The 16,530-nt window shown below is 40.1% G+C and overlaps 1 protein-coding gene across 6 annotated transcripts in view; it reads left to right on the top strand.

Moving 5' to 3' along the window:
• CHD6 (chromodomain helicase DNA binding protein 6) overlaps positions 1-16,530 on the top strand; it is a 203,842-nt gene that overhangs the window by 46,721 nt on the left and 140,591 nt on the right. For all 6 annotated transcript variants that reach the window (XM_038572337.1, XM_038572333.1, XM_038572336.1 and 3 more), the window contains one exon: positions 7,923-7,978. In XM_038572337.1, coding sequence (XP_038428265.1) covers positions 7,946-7,978 — 33 coding nt within the window. In that variant the 5' untranslated portion in view covers positions 7,923-7,945. The remainder of the gene's footprint in view (positions 1-7,922; positions 7,979-16,530) is intronic.

The following is a 16,530-nucleotide window of genomic DNA, read 5'->3' as shown; positions in this document are numbered from 1 at the left end:
TCCCTTCCCTCCACCCCCTCCCCCAATGTGTGCACAGGTGCACTCTCTCTAAAAGAAATAAAATCTTTGAAAAAAAAAAATGAGGTATTTACTATCTGTACGGAAAAAAATTACACAAATTTTTCTTAGCACAATATACTTCATGGTTTCACTGTGAATTAGATATTGATTTAATAAATAATGATGATAATAAGCATATTGGGAAGCTAATACTTCCATCTTCTATAACAGGATATTATCTGTTTTTGTAAATAAAGTTTTTTAGAACACAGCCAGACCCATTCATTTGCATATTGTCTGTGGCTATTTTCATGCTACAATTGAATTGTTGCAACAGAGATCATATGGCCTGTAGAGCCTAAAATATTTATTATCTGTCCATTATAAAAATATTTACCACCTCCTATTACAGGAAGAAGCCAATAGAATAGACCTGAGCCAAAACCAAGAGTGGAACACTTAACCCACTGAGCCACCCAGGCACCTGTAGACTGTTGAATTCTTGAGCTAAGTACTTGGATTACTTGGCAAAAGAATGAATGAAGAATACTGAGAAATTTGATTGGACTCAGAGAACAGAATAAACAGAAAAGGAAAAAAGACAGAGCCCACTAGTTACGATGAAGAAAACAGGAGCTCAAAGCATTTTCTGAGCTTTCCCATTTATTCACTCACTCATCTTGTAGGTAATCATTCAGAAGCCCAAGTATCAATCTTGATAGGACAGAACGGAGTTCCTTCCCAGAGGATACGTAACCACTTAACAGCTGATGGCATGCGCAGACAGGGAAAATGGGAAGAGATGATATCATGGTGATACAGCTACTATAATTTACTGCTTTTCACAAGATGTTTTCAGTGTTTAGGGAAGTTAGGTTAGACAGCCCCAAGAACATGACACCAGAATAGAGTTTTGAAGGATGAGACCGGAGAGGAAGGACAGTGGAAGGATTTTCCAGATGGAGATGGAGACATAGCTTGAACAAAGATCTGTCGAACAGTGCTGGTTTCAGAACCCGCAAGTGCTCAGGATAGCTGGATGAATGCGGGAAGGTGATATCAGAGCAAGAGATGACCAGGGGCCAGATTGCTTATGCAGGGCCCTGTATTGTGAGGAATTTGTATTTCTTTCTGAAGACACTACAGAGATACAATTTCATTTTCTTTACACTTTAGGAAGACATACTCTTGGTACAATGAGGGATGAGATGAGGGTAGGAGGCATGAAGAATAAAGGCACTTGGGAGGCTATTTCAAGTTTAAAAAAAAAAAGACCAGAAAGAGTAGGAATAAATTAAAGTGGACTGGAGAAGAGCCAGGGGATTCAGGAATTTTGAAGGAGTTGAGGATGACTGAATTCTTGGCTGGGTGGCAGATAGTGGGACATTAGCCTCTGATGGGGGGACATTGGAGCAAGTATCTATGTGTGTAAAGGTGGTATGGAATTTGATTTTGAAAGAATTGTGGATTTTTGGTGCAATCTGTGGAACACCTAATTGGAACTGGCCAAAATATGGTTGGCTGTGTCCACTTGGAGGTCTAGAGGAGGGCTTGGATTTGGGAATGTACAGTGGTCATGGTGTAGAGAGATGAAGTTTGGCAACTGAGTAGAGAACTCAGCAAGTCCTGGGGGTAGTAACAGTGTACAAACCCTGGGGACACTGACATTTAATAGGCCTTATAATAGGAGATGCCAGGGAGGGCACTGAGCTTTGGAAGCCTGCAATCAGAGGAAAATCAGCAGAGGATGCCCTCCAAGATGCCAGTGGGATGAGAATTAAGAGGAGGAAAAGGTCCATGATTTAAAATGCTGCAAGGAAAATAGAATAGAGTCTAAAAATACCTAGGGAATCATTGTTAAGAGCAGTTAGGAAGTAACATGGGAAGAGAAAATATAGGTGTGGCAGGGATTTGTTAGTATAGTTACTATTCTAGGATCAAGTTTAACTTGTTTCTTTGTTGAGCAGAGAACATAGAGAGAGGTTTAGTAATAAGGAGTGGAAATGATTCTTCCATTCAGCACATGTTTACTGTTATAAGCCAGGTCCGTTCCATACTCAGAGTACAGCATGAACAAAAGAAGGCTCACGTTTGTGTACATGTGTGCACGTGTTGCACAGGTAATAAATGTATAATCAACGTGTAATATCAGGTAGTAATAAGTGCCAGAAAGAAAACTAAAGTAGGAGCATAGAGAATGGGGACAGGCTGGGGGCAGAGGTATGTTTTCTGTGGAGTGGTTAGGAAGGACATCACTGACGAGGTGACATTTGAGGAGAGAGACCTGAGTGAAATGAGGAAGGGCTAAACTGCACAGTAATCCAGAGTCTGAGCTCAGATTGAGAAGTGGGAGAGGAGAGAGGATGGATCCCAAGTATTGATGGAAGGGTTAATTGTCTTCAAGAGAGAGCCACCTTCCTCCGACGCTGGAGGGAAGCGTGGGATAAGCAACACCAGTGGCTGCCATGTAGCTAACGTTTCCCATGTGACACACACTGGAGATTCTCATCCCTTTTAATTCTCCTGAAACCCTGTGAGATAAGCATTGTCACCATTTTGCAGGAAGAGGTTTTACCTGGCTAATCATTATTAGAGCCTGGATTTACACTGCTTTTTGGCACTTCACACTTTTGCTGTCATCGTCCTGTAGATTGCCACAAGCCTAGTGACAGACAGATAAAAATTTGTGCGGTTTGTGGAGGGTGCCAGAGTGGGGAAGTGAGAAATTGAGGGCTGCCTTACCTGCTGTGGACCCTCTCTGTGGTCCAGAATGTTTGTCAGGAGTCTTGGTAAGGGGTGCTTGGTGGGGGATGTAAGGAAGGTGGCACTACCCAAGCCCCGCCTGCCTTTGTCATTAACTCTTCCCCAAGTGAGTTGTTACTCCCTGTGTTCAGTTCCTTGCTCTTCTAAAATCCCCACTGAGCAGTAGCATGGGATTGCCTTATTTGCACCTGCGGTTGTCAAAGTGGTTCTTAAGAACCAGTCTCAGGGGGATGGATCCCTGGGTGGTGCAGCGGTTTGGCGCCTGCCTTTGGCCCAGGGCGCGATCCTGGAGACCCGGGATCGAATCTCCACATCGGGCTCCCGGTGCATGGAGCCTGCTTCTCCCTCTGCCTGTGTCTCTGCCTCTCTCTCTCTCTCTCTCTCTCTCTCTCTCTGTATGACTATCATAAATTAAAAAAAAAAAAAAAAAAAAGAACCAGTCTCAGGGCTGAGGGTGGGCGCAATTAGGTTATAAAAATACATATTCACTGTGGAAACTCTGAGGTGTACCTGATTGTTAAAGTTGCTTCCCATGTCCTGTTTGCCCCAAAGGGCCTGAGAGTTCAAGGGCTGGAGCCTGTTAAGAGCAAAGGTCCTGTTCTTCCTGCCATCAGATGTGTCTTCTGCTGTCCTTGTGAATGTGCCCTTGTTTGTGTTTGTGAAAACACATGCTCTTGAAATAAAATAGACCCCTGGGACTGAGCAGGGATTGTTTAGAAGGCAGAATTCTCAAAGCATAGTAAATATAAATAATTTCTGAATGAATGGTAGAATAGTGTGTACCTGATGTTTTATTTTTATGTTTTAAGTGTCCAAAACAGAGCACAGGGGAACTGGAAATGGCACAGGCACCGTTGCAGAATTTTTGAACTGGAGAGAGAGATAGTAATAAAAAAAAGTAACTTTCAAAATGTTACATTGGGGGATCCCTGGGTGGCTCAGTGGTTTAGCGCCTGCCTTTGGCCCAGGGCGTGATCCTGGAGTCCTGGGATCAAGTCCCGCGTGGGGCTCCCTGCATGGAGCCTGCTTCTCCCTCTGCTGTGTCTCTGCCTCTCTCTCTCTCTCTCTTCTCTCTCTCTCTCTCTGTGTATGTCTCTCATGAATAAATAAATAAAATCTTAAAAAAAAATGTTACATTGAAACCTGGCACCCATTTTTCTTAATAGAAGCATTGTCAGGTGGGTGAGTGAGTGTAAGAAGGAATAGTAATTTTTATATTGTTTGCTTTTTACATTATTAGCAGCTTGTCTCCTGAAGGTAATTTTTTTCCCCTGAAGGTAATTAAATGCTACATTCATACATAAGCACTGAAATGCAGTGAGGAGAGCAGGCATCCTGTCAGTTTTCATTTAATTCATAAATCATACATATTATTTTTCCCCCTGTTGACAAATTTCCTGGTTTGCCCACACAGTTAGGTATTGCAGAATATGTCTGTATTATCTTTCTAATTAAGTTGTGGGACTCTGAAGTTACTTTGTTCTTTATTGAGCCCAAAGGATCTAATCACAACTTTAAAAAAAATTTTTATTCTTTCTTTCTTTATTTACTTACTTACTTATTCATGAGAGACAGAGAGAGAGGCAGAGACACACAGGCAGAGGGAGAAGCAGGCTCCATGCAGGGAGCCCAATGTGGGACTTGATCCCAGGACCCCAGGATCATGCCCTGAGCCCAAGGCAGGTGCACAACCACTGAGCCACCTAGGTGTCCCTAATCACAACTTTTGAGTGATGGCAGCACTGCAACAGAAGTACATGCTTTGGGTTATATTTGTTCATCCATTCCTGCTATGTAAAATTCAGCTTTGCAAAAAGATTGCATAGTTTTAGTTTTATATATATATACATATATATATATATATATATATATATATTTTAAGATTTTATTTATTTATTCATGAGAGACACAGAGAGATTGAGAGGCAGAGACAGAGGCAGAGGGAGAAGCAGGCTCCATGCAGTGAGCCCGATGTGGGACTTGATCCCGAGTCTCCAGGATCACACCCTGGGCTGAAGGCGGCACTAAACCGCTGAGCCACCCAGGCTGCCCTAGTTTTATATTTTTTAAACAAGTACCATAAAAGAGAGGTAAAAAAGTAGAGGTAACTTGAGAGAGTGCTTTGTAAATTATTAGATACTATTTGGAGAAATAAAAGTAGATAAATGCTTATTGAACGCCTACTGCTGTTGTTGATGACATCTGCCATTTTGTAGGGTGCTGGTGCGTGGTGATCCACAGAGTGCTGTAAGTGATTTCACAGTAATAATGTGAGGTTTGTCAAAGCTCACATCTAGTGAACTAGAGCAGTTATTCTTAGAGTAACATCATTCCCACTCAGATCTCACACACACGTTCTCTCTTTCAGAGGATGGGGTGGGGTTACCTATGCAGCATGAATATCAGTAAAGGTACTGGCAATAGTATCTTGCCTGTGAACAAATTGGTGGTGGGGAGATTTGGTTTAGAGTCAGTCACCACCTCTTTTTCTTCAAGCTTTCTTTTTGCTGGGTAATCAAAATCAAGCCACATTTGGGTGAGCCCACCTCTTCCCCAGTCTTTCCAGCTTGTGTTTCTCTTCCTTCTCTGATGTGTGCAGGTCCTGTGATGACACAGGCCCTAGGGCTGGTAGGCCTGTGACCCTTGTGGCCACCTCCATTTCCTGGGCTTTACTGGGATGTTCACACTTCCCACCTCTTCCTTGAGCTTCCTCCATGCCCAGCTCTATTTCCTGTTGGCTTATTTCTTGGGATGTATTCCTTAAAGTAGAATTGGCAGATAAAAGGACTCAACAGTTTATAGATCTAGTGGCACCTTGCCTGAATACTCTTCAGAAAGGTTGAAACAATTAGGGAAGTGCTATTAGCAATGGTAAGTTGGACCTGTTTTTCCCACATTCCTGGCAGTGCTGTGGCCCTGCAAATTTATTTGCATGCTAGTTTGTTGTACTTAATCAGAAGTTGTGCTTTGATGGCTCTGCTGCATTATACTTATTCTTTAGATATTAAAAGGTAATTTGTATTGACATTGGTAGGATTTTCTGTATTTTTTTAAATGATTGATTTTCCTTTTGTTGAGCAGAATTTTGAGTACATGTGTCTAATCAATAATTAGACACATGTACTTTTTTATTACCTGGAATTTATTTTTCCACCTTTTTCTTCATTTCAAAATTTGTAGCCATTTGTGATGGCTGAGAATCTTTGTTTTCTAGGGTCTGATCATTTGAAGTTGACAGATAAAGGAGATAAATTTGTACTAACATTACCTAGAACTGACTCCACTAGGATGAAGGTTAGGGATAAAATTCTCTTAACTGCCCTGATTCAGAGCACTTATTACTACTGTGGAATTCACGGGTTTCTTTCTTTTTTTTTTTATTTTATTTTATTTTATTTTATTTTATTTTATTTTATTTTATTTTATTTTATTTTATTTTATTTTATTTTATTTTATTTTATTTTATTTTATTTTTTTTACGGGTTTCTTTTGAAGTGAATCCTTGTTGTATCAAATGCTGATCCTCGCAGCAGTTCTTAGAATCATCATTTACTAATTTGACTTACCCTTCTCTTGATTTGGCCAATTCTTCTGTACCTTCCTTTGTTTCCCGGTGAGTCTGACCGCTTTGCAGTGTGTTAGCTCTTTGGATGCTATGCTGTTTGTAAGTAAAGTGCTGATAGCATTTTATGGTTCTTCTTACAGAAAACCCCTCAGACTCTGGGAGAAAAACACCAAGTGGACAGATATTAAACCGATAAATTATAATTGTGGCCCCAAGAATCACAAATCCTTCCTTTTTCTCAGTTGCATCAAACTCATCATGAACTAACTTAAAGAACAATCTGTCACATTTTAATCTTCAAGTTCTGCTTACTGCCTGCACATCACATTCATTTGGATATAAGAAATAATTCTGAACATAAGGATAACAATGTGCTCCTGGAATGGTTTCCTGAGGGAGCGATGTTCTGTAGCTTTGTGGGCTGTCCAGGAAATCAAAAGTGCACAGTAAACATGAGACCTGGAAGCTGAAATTCTGGGATCCCTCCCTGGTTCATACATGAGAGCTGTAGACCTCAGATAGTACTACTAGTTAGTAATTCAGGCAGCCCCAAATTCCAGATTCCTTAGGCTAGGGTTTTTTCTGGTTCCTAGGATGCCTCAAAGTGTTTCTGAGCCTCCAGTGCTGGGCTCTAACTGCTGTGCTACTCAAAAGTCATTTATGAGAAAAAGTTCAGTGTCGTCATGAGCATTATGGTTAGGTGGAGATGGGGCTTAAATATGGGTACAGTAAAATCAGTCACTTAAAACTCATACTAAATACTGGAATGGAGCTTATTTTGTCAAGTAACATATGCACATAGTTTAAAACACCAAATAATAAAAGGAGGCATGTGATGAAATGCAAGAATGACCTGTCCTGTCTCCTACAAGATTCCCTCTCTGGCCTTCAGGAAAACTACTTCTAACTCCCTTTTTTAATTGTATATATTCCTATTTCTCGATTTATCAGTTGTGACATGATTTATTGATTTCCTTCCAGGAGAAATGAGGACTTTGTTTGTTTTTGCCCCCTCTCTTTCTTTTCTTTTTTATTTCTTAAGATTTTATTTATTTATTCATGAGAGACACAGAGAGAGAGAGAGAGGCAGTGACACAGGCAGAAGGAGAAGCAGGCTCCATGCAGGGAGCCTGATGCGAGACTCGATCCCCGATATGGGACTCGATCCTCTTCTCCAGGATCAGGCCCTGGGCTGAAGGCAGCGCTAAACCGCCGAGCCACCTGGACTGCCCTGCCCTCTCTCTTTCAACTCCCCTCAGTATAGTCACATCGTTATTTAAGATTCTTCTTTTAGTTTCCTTTGTAATTTAATATGCCAGCATCTTTTATAACTTATTTTATCTACAAAGATAGTATCTTTTTGATTCTACCCAGCTGAAGCAATAAATTAGGGTTAGGTAAGATTAGGTAGGGTTAGGACCATGCTCTGGGGGTGGGGGGCGTTGACCCATTACACAGGTTATTGTGTTCTATGTTCTGTAGAAGCAGCCTCTACTCTGTGTTTGCCTCATGTGTCACAGTTAATCCTGAGACCACCTTAAATGTTTTATTTTGAATTTTACTATAATTTTTGCCTTTTCTTTATGTTTTACAGAGATAAGTATCTTCCTTCAATAGATGATAATGAAAATACAAAAGAAAGAGAAGCAGGTAAGTGATCACATATCTTTTTTTTTTTTAATATTTTTTAAGATTTATTTATTTATGATAGACATAGAGAGAGAGAAAGAGAGAGAGGCAGAGACACAGGAGGAGGGAGAAGCAGGCTCCATGCCGGGAGCCCGACGTGGGACTCGATCTGGGACTCCAGGATCACGCCCTGGGCCAAAGGCAGGTGCTAAACCACTGAGCCACCCAGGGATCCCCATATCTTTTAAGTGAATGCATCCAGCGTACACTGCCTGGTGCTTCTTTATTAGGAGCAGTTACTGGCAGTTAGGACTTACCTCTTAGCCTCTGGGGGTTAGCCTGCTGGTGCTTTTTCCCATTCTCCACATGGTCACTGAGTGCTCTTGTGCTCAGGTCCGCTCCATATAGAAATAAGTATAATGAAAACTGTAAGTCAAAATGTTATTCAAAATTAGATATGTGGAAGAGAAATTTTTCTTCCCTTGGAACAGCTTTCCAAGTTTTTATAGAGATATGGTCAATTCTTTATAGTTTATGCATTTATTATTTTGGATGTTAGGTTAATCTAAAAGCATTCTCATTCAGAAAATTCATACTCCTTATGATCTGTGGAAGTTCCTCCTAGACAAAATAGTGAACTAATTAGAAGGATGCGAACATCAACTATTGGGCATTTGGTTTCTTGAAGGGGAGGAGAATTGATAAAAACATTTGACCTGTGTGACCCATCCTGCCAAAATCTTTTCCTTAGTTGGTCCTTCTGTGTACCCGGTGGTTCCATATTCAAAGGAACCCAGAGACCCCACCCAGTATGGCTCAAGGACGAGAGAATGGGGACTTGCCTCTGTCTCTTCAAAACAGGCTATCTCTGATGGGCTGGTTTTCCTTTTATAGAATTGAGTGACAGTCTGGTAACTGGGAAGGTCTGAACCCCTGCCTTTCCCTGAGTGAGACTCTGTGCAATGAGGTTGGGTAGAATCAGCCACTTTGCTCTCTGCTTCTAGGAAGCACTGACTAGTCAGAAACAGGGTGACCTAGGGATATGGTTACAAGGATTATTCTCTGTTCTGTCCCAGTGGATATGTCCTTGTGAAACCAAACCAAAACAAATTGAGGAAATAATTGACTTATCTGCTGCCAATTCTTAACAGGAAGAGCGATGACTACTCTCCACACACTGATTTCTCTTCCTATCCTGACTCTCTAGTGTCATCAGCTGGTAGACAAACACTACAGAGAATGCAATTCTATCTGCCAGGAATTTATCCTATGGAGATACTCAGACAAGTGTTATCTGGATGAACAAAGGTTTCACTGCAGCTTTCTTTATAGCAGCAAAAATGGAAAGGAACCTACATGTCCATCAAAAAGGGGACTTTTTAAATCATGGCACATCTACCTGTTAGAATATTAAAATCTCTGTTAAAAAGAACACATTAGGGCAGCCCTGGTGGCACAGTGGTTTAGCGCCACCTGCAGCCCAGGGTGTGATCCTGGAGACCCAGGATCGAGTCCCGCGTCTGGCTCCCTGCATGGAGCCTGCTTCTCCCTCTGCCTGTGTCTCTGCCTCTCTCTCTCTCTGTCTCTATGAATAAATAAATAAATAAAATCTTAAAAAAAACCACACACATTAGGGCACCTGGGTGGCTCAGGCGAAGCATCTGCCTTTGGCTCAGGTCATGATCTCAGAGTCCTGGAATCCAGCCCTGCATAGGGCTCCCAGCTCAATGGGGAGCCTGCTTCTTCTTCTTCCTCTGCCTTTGCCCCTCCCCCCTGCTCATGCTCGCTCTCTCTCTCTCTAAAATAAAATAAATCTTAAAAAAAAAAAATTAAAAAGAGAACACATTACTGAAGAAAACCCCAAGCCTTCAAAACTATCATTTACAAAACATGGGCAGATCTATATTTCTTAAAACATTCTGCATATTTAATGTTCTAAACATTCTTTAAGATAAGCTTTTATTTCAGTAAAAATACTCCTTTTTTAAAAAAAGTAATCTCTGCATCCAGCATGGGGCTTGACCTCACTACCCCTAGTTCAAGAGTCACATGCTCCTCCAACTGAGCCAGCCAGGCACCTCTTTCACTAAGAAGCTCTTTACCCAAATTACACCAACATAAATTCATGTTTCTTTCTCTTGAGATTTTACTGGTTCATATTACCAGTCTGTCGGCCAGCTGTTGTATAGTCTTCATTAGCTGAGTTTTGTTCAGATAGTAATACTGATGAATAGGGTGGGGTTTCTACTTAGAAGTTAGTATTAGCTATGGTAGAGGAGTAAGTTAATTAAGTGGAGTCACTTTCAGAAGGAATTGATCCTGCTTCTCTTCTAGGTACAGTTGATAGACCATAATGATGACTGAACTGCCTGGCATGGAAATAGAAACTTAGGTTCATGCCAAAGGAATCCATAGGTACCAGGATTGATCATATATATAGTGTTTATTGCCTGACAGAGACTTTGGTAGAATAGGATTGGAATGACCACTTCCCCATCTAACTTTGGACAAGTTCAGCCTGTTTTTCTATCACTTGAATGGGAGTAATCGTGCATGCCTCACAAGGTGTTGGATTAAATGGGGTAGCTCATCAAATGCTTGGCATTCAGTGTGTCAGTGGCAAGGAAATCATCCAGTAGAATAAGAAAATTAACCATCAGACTTTGTCCTTTTCCTTACTGTGTTTCTAAAAGGTGTTAGAAGTAACAGCAAATAAAATGTCTGCTCTTTAAAAACTCTCATTCCTGTGAATTCATTTTTCTCTTCTCTGGAGGAAAATGATATGTAAAATACATTCCAATCTTAAAAAATCCACATTTCCTTGTCCAAAGTTTTATCAAGGTAAATTAAACTGAGATGAAAGATTCTACAAGTTAATCAGAACTTTGTAATAAATAATCATACTTCTTATTAACCAGAAAGGGCATAACAGGAGTAGTGTACCAAGGACAAAGGGTTTAGAGATTGACTTTGTATTGCCTAAAGAAGTGATGCAAGAAAAATAGACTTTAATAAAACTTTAAAAAATAAGTCACTTGGGTGCTATAGTCTTTTATCTATATTAAAGAATAAACTTCTGCTAAGAAATATATATACATCTTAATCCCTCAGAACACTAAGCAATGTTAGGTAGAAAAACATTTTGCCAGAGGAATAAAATGTGAACTCCAGTCACTGAAAACCATTGTAGCACTACTGATGTATCGAACAGCTAGAACTGTTCCTTTGTAAGGGGACGAAATCTGGTGTTAGTGGTAACAAACCCATAGTAAGTAAATACTGGTTTTTATTCATCCCAATTCCTTGCATGGTACTGAGAGAAATGGAAAATGTAGTTAATATTATTTGATATATTTTATGGGTAAGAGGTTTTTGGTACATATATCCGCTGTAGAGGATAGTTTATGAGCACAAGTACAATAGGAATAGGTAATACTATGAGTAGGATTAAAATTTGGAGCTTGACCAGAAGGTTAACCGAGACTTGCAGTAATCAGGAGAGAACCTGCTCTCCAAACTCCACGACCAAAAATCAGATCAGTAGAGCCCCTCTTTCTAAGACTTCTAGAAAATGAAAAGGTGGGGCAGGAAGAGTTTTCTTCAGATAAACGCTGGGAATCTCAAAGACCTTCGTATTGTTAGACCAGGTTTCCTTCTCTAGAGTGAATATGGATATAATTTATTTACTAAACAAATATTTGTTGAGTTTTTCCAGCAGTTATTCATCAAGAAATATTTGAGGGTCTGCTTTAGGCCAGCTACAAAATTGACTAAAAGTTAGGTTTTTTTTCTTAAGAAAGTTTAGTCTGGTTACAAACAGGCAGTTGCAGTAGGGGAATGGCATATACCTCAAAAGAGCCAGGCTTCTCTGCATTGCAGGTCGAAGAGTGACGCTCTGGAACTGGGGAGTATGGAGGTTTGGGGCATGTCAGTCCCACCAAAGACTCTCAGAGTGTTTTAAAAAGATGTTGTCTTCTGAGTAGAGCCAAGTTTTAGTCAAGTTGTTTCAGAGGACCCAGGAGTAAAGTTTGGGAGGGCAGAGAGTAATATGTGGGTGGGTTTGGAAAGGTGAAGCATATGATAGTAAAGGAGAGTGGAAAGCCCTGGAGTGTGGAGTGCTACATTTTGGGTGGTGACCAAAATAAACTAACATAAGAAGCATGGTGGATTGGGATGCCCAGGTGACCTGAGCCAGGCGATTTTGGCTCAGGTCATTGGTCTCTGGGTTAGGGGATCAAGCCCTGCATTGGGCTCTGCACTCAGCAGGGAGTCTGCTTGAGATTCGTTCTTTGCCTCTGCCTCTCCCCTCACTTGTACTTTCCCTCTAAATAAATAAATAAAATCATAATGAAAAAAAAAGTGGCATGATGCATTTAGCTGGGCACCACATTCCCAAAAGAAGTGGTCTCAGCTGTGCTCTATTGGGGATAGGTGAGAACTCCCATCCCTAGGATGGCATGTACCACCAGTATAGACCACCAAATAATGACCCACAACTCAGAATAGTGAAAGAGAGAATAGCAAAATTGATCATATGGATGAATAAATAATTCGTATCTTAGACTTTTCAGCATCACACTGCAGAAGATCTTAAGATAAGGGCTAATGCCAGTCAGATCTTCCATTTGGCAGTCACTGGAGGGCCTTTTCAACATACCTGAAGATGGAGTGTTAGTAAATTGCTTAATACAACCAAGATTTTAAACACCCTCATCCTGGATTCATGTTTCAAAAGGACTTAAAGTGGACCTTACCCAAATTCTCCCTCCTCCAAAGAAAAAGAAATCTGAGCATTGAATGCTTTTCTCCATCTTTTGACATACATTGACAGATATTCTATTGTTGTCCTAAGTCATTCTGTGTTCTGAAATATACTTGAGAAGGCAGAGCACGGTGACCAGGATAGTAAAAGAACACTGACTCATTTCATACGAAGTATGATGGATGAAACTAGGATTATGTAGCCTAAATAAGGGAACCTTTAAAAGCATCCTGTGGAGGAAAAGATGAAATGTATCTGTTGCTGGACCTGTGGATGCGAATGGTCACATGGGACGCATTATTAGAAGGCAGGCAAGGTACTTACTAAGTATTGTTTTCTCTCTTTCCTTCTTACTCTTTTCTGTCTGCATTTAAATTTCATAATCTACCTGCCCCCAGTTTTTGTTACTGCCTGGAATTAACAAGATTTAGATTGACTTTGCAGATTTGGAGAAGCTAAAATCTTTGAGACTCTTGAAATATCATAAGAAAAAGTGTCATCCCCCCTCTCCTCGCCCCCCAGGTTTTAAACGCAAAAATACAGTAATAGAGATGGGGACTGGAATGACAGATTCTAGGACTTGGCAAGAGGGAGTGTGAAGTTTGCACATCTGTGCACCACCCTTCAGTCCTTAACTTACCACCTCCCCAGCAGTATTTGATGCCTGTCTTGGAGTGTAGTACTCTTTATCTTCTGGCTTCTGTGATATCACACATTCTGACTTTTTCCCCACGACATCACTGACCTGATTGCTCCTTTTCACCCTCTCTGTAGGTTCTTCCTCTGGGGACCCTTAAATATCAGTGCGTGTCAGGGTTTGGTCCTGTTCTTCTCTCTTTGTCCATTCTTCCTGGACAGCCTGATTCATTCTTGTAGAAATGTCTTTTGGAAAGTATATCTGAGAGCCTCTTGGACACCTCCTCTTGCAGTAGCCTTAGATGCCTGAAACTGACCTCTCCTCCTCCTGGTGCTAACCAGCTGTGGCTATGTGAGGAGCCACATCTGGGTCAGAATGCCTGCTCTGTCACCCAGAGCACAGGACTCCTGGGTAAAGAGGGATTGAATATTCTAAGTGGAAGAGAACACACACACATACACACTCATACACGCACACACACACACACACACACACACACACACACACATAGTTGGTCATTGTTTCTCAGTCTTGCTCACCCAGCATAGCCTGCTTGCCAAATGACTGGGCCCAGTACAATGGCAGTAATAAAGGCAAAGAAATGTGGGTTTTTGCCTTTAGTATATCCCATGGTCAGATAACCGTAGAAATATTCTTTCAGAAGGAAGTGAAGGTGAAAGAATAAGACAATCCTGATTTTAATTGGAAACTAACTTTTGCCACCTGAAGATGTCTGCAAACTGACTCATAGTAGTGGTTCTTATTTTCTATTTTATCATTTGGACTTCAAAAAAATCTCAAATTTAGATAAACTTTTCTGTTCATTTTTATGTTGAGCTAATTTCTTGATACTGTCTAAACATAAAACTTTTTTTTTTAAGATTTTATTTAAGAGAAAGCGTGAGAGAGAGAGAGAGCACGAGCATGGGGGAGGAAGAGTGAGGGAGAAGCAGACTCCCCGCTGAGCAGGGAGCTCGACCAGGGGACATGATCCTAGGACCCTGGGATCACAACCTGAGACCTGAGCTGAAAGCAGACACTTAACCGACTGAGCTGTGCAGGTGCCCAACATAGAACATTTTCATCTTCCTGCTGGAGAAGATGGAAGATTCTGAGGCAGATAGCCGCAGAAGCTGGCTGAACCTTGCCGAGATACACAGAAGTACTTCTGGATGGAGGGCATGCAGGGGGCCTTTCCAACTTGAGTGCAAAGAGCACTCTCTTTGCCCAGCACTCGGTCCCATGTGATTGTGGTGCTGGTGCCTCTCATATTCTGCCTTTGAATCCTGAATCATGATAATTTGGAGGAGTATGAATTGTCTGCCAAAACAGCTTTTCCTGTTCATTATTAAAGCCTTTAAAATTTTTCTATTACATATATGTGAAAATATTTTAATTACAAATATTACAAAAGTAATATCCTGGTTATTGAAAATGTAGGTGTCTATTTAGAAAAATTAAACATCCAAATTTCCATAGCCTCAAATGATTACTGTTAACGTTTTGCCGATATTTTTCCATTCTTTATACACAGGAATTTGTTGTCATTTGTATTTACATGTACAATTTTGTAGACTTTTTCTGTTTTTCAAATTGAAAATACTAATTTCATTCAATAACTGTATGATTGAGTTTTACCATAAGCCATAAAGATATTGGGGAGTACTTCAGTCACTGCCTTGTGAAGCTTACATTCTTGTGAGAGACGGATGAAAACAAGTAACTTTCAGAAAGTTATAAAGAAAGAATGGATGTTATCCACAGTCCTATTACTCACACATAATGATGGTTAATATCTATGTATCCTAAATTTATTTTTAAAAGTTAGTGTTGAGAAATAGCATTTTGGGGGCATCTGAGTCGGCTCAGTGGTTGAGCATCTGCCTTTGGCTAGGTCATGATCTCGGGGTCCTGGGATTGAGTCCTGCATCAGGCTCTCCAAAGGGAGCCTGCTTCTCCCTCTGCCTGTGTCTCTGCCTCTCTTTCTGTCTCTGGTGAATAAATAAATAAACTCTTAAAAAAATAGCATTTTTAAAAAACAAAAATGGGATTAGATCATAGATTTCCCCCCCTACTTCCCACATAGTATGGATTTTTTAAATGTCAACTAAAACTTTGTAATTAATAATGTGTAATATAATAAAATAATATAACAGTGGCTGCATAATACTGTTCCATATAATGGATGTGCTGTTAATTTATACATTATTCTTTATAAAGATTGACAAATAAGTGATTTATAGTTTTTCCTCCCTTTTAAAAATTCTGTATGTTACTCAGCTTTTGGAGAACCTAAATATTTCCTTAATTTCTGTTATAAAAGAAATCATTCAGTTTATTATTATTTATTTTATTTTTTTAATCATTCAGTTTAAAAGCATACCCATAATTAAAATATTGGTATTGTTGCTATACTTCCCTGAAGAAGGCTTTTTAATAGTTGATGGAGCTGTCAGCAATGTCTGAGAGGACCATTTTTGCCCTATCCTTATATTGGATTTTTAAAAATTGAGATATAATTCACATCCCTTAAATTCTATTACACGTTTAAATTGTGCAATTCAGTGATTTTTAGTACAGTCACAATATTGTATAAAGATCACCACTATTTGATTTCAGAACATTTTCATCACCCCCAAAAGAAACCATATGCCCATTAGCAGACACTCCTCATTTCCTCTTCCCTCAGGGCCTGGCATCCACTAATTTACTTCTTGTCTCTATGGATATGCCTATTCTGGGCATTTCATATAAATGGAATTATACAATAAGTAGTCTTTTGTACCTGGCTTCTTTCACTTAGCATAATGTCTTTAAGGTCTATACATGTTGTACCATGGGTGATCTTATTTAGAGTCTATTTTGACTTTCAAGTACTTGAGTGATTCTTGGGAGGATAACCCAGATTTGTCCTTGGACCTGTGTTTGGGAACCATTGACATAGGCCATAATCTCTCAATTAGTTATTAAATCCTTTACAAATGACCCAGATCCAGTTATCTGGATTCATAACTTTAAGTGTCTTTTCCAGGAATATTGTAGGTTGCTAATTTTGAGTCAAAGAAGTGGGTTTTATTCCTAACTGCAGTTTATGAGCTGGCATTTTTGGATGTCTTTTTTATCAGTTGGCCTCTCCATTTCATCCTCTGTTCTAGGTTCTCTGTATTTAGTAAA

Source organism: Canis lupus, chromosome 24, assembly GCF_011100685.1.
Source record: "Canis lupus familiaris isolate Mischka breed German Shepherd chromosome 24, alternate assembly UU_Cfam_GSD_1.0, whole genome shotgun sequence".
In the NCBI taxonomy this organism is placed as follows: Eukaryota; Metazoa; Chordata; class Mammalia; order Carnivora; family Canidae; genus Canis; species Canis lupus.
The sequence above is the reverse complement of the archived record's forward strand: the minus strand, read 5'-3'. Positions and strand labels throughout refer to the sequence as shown.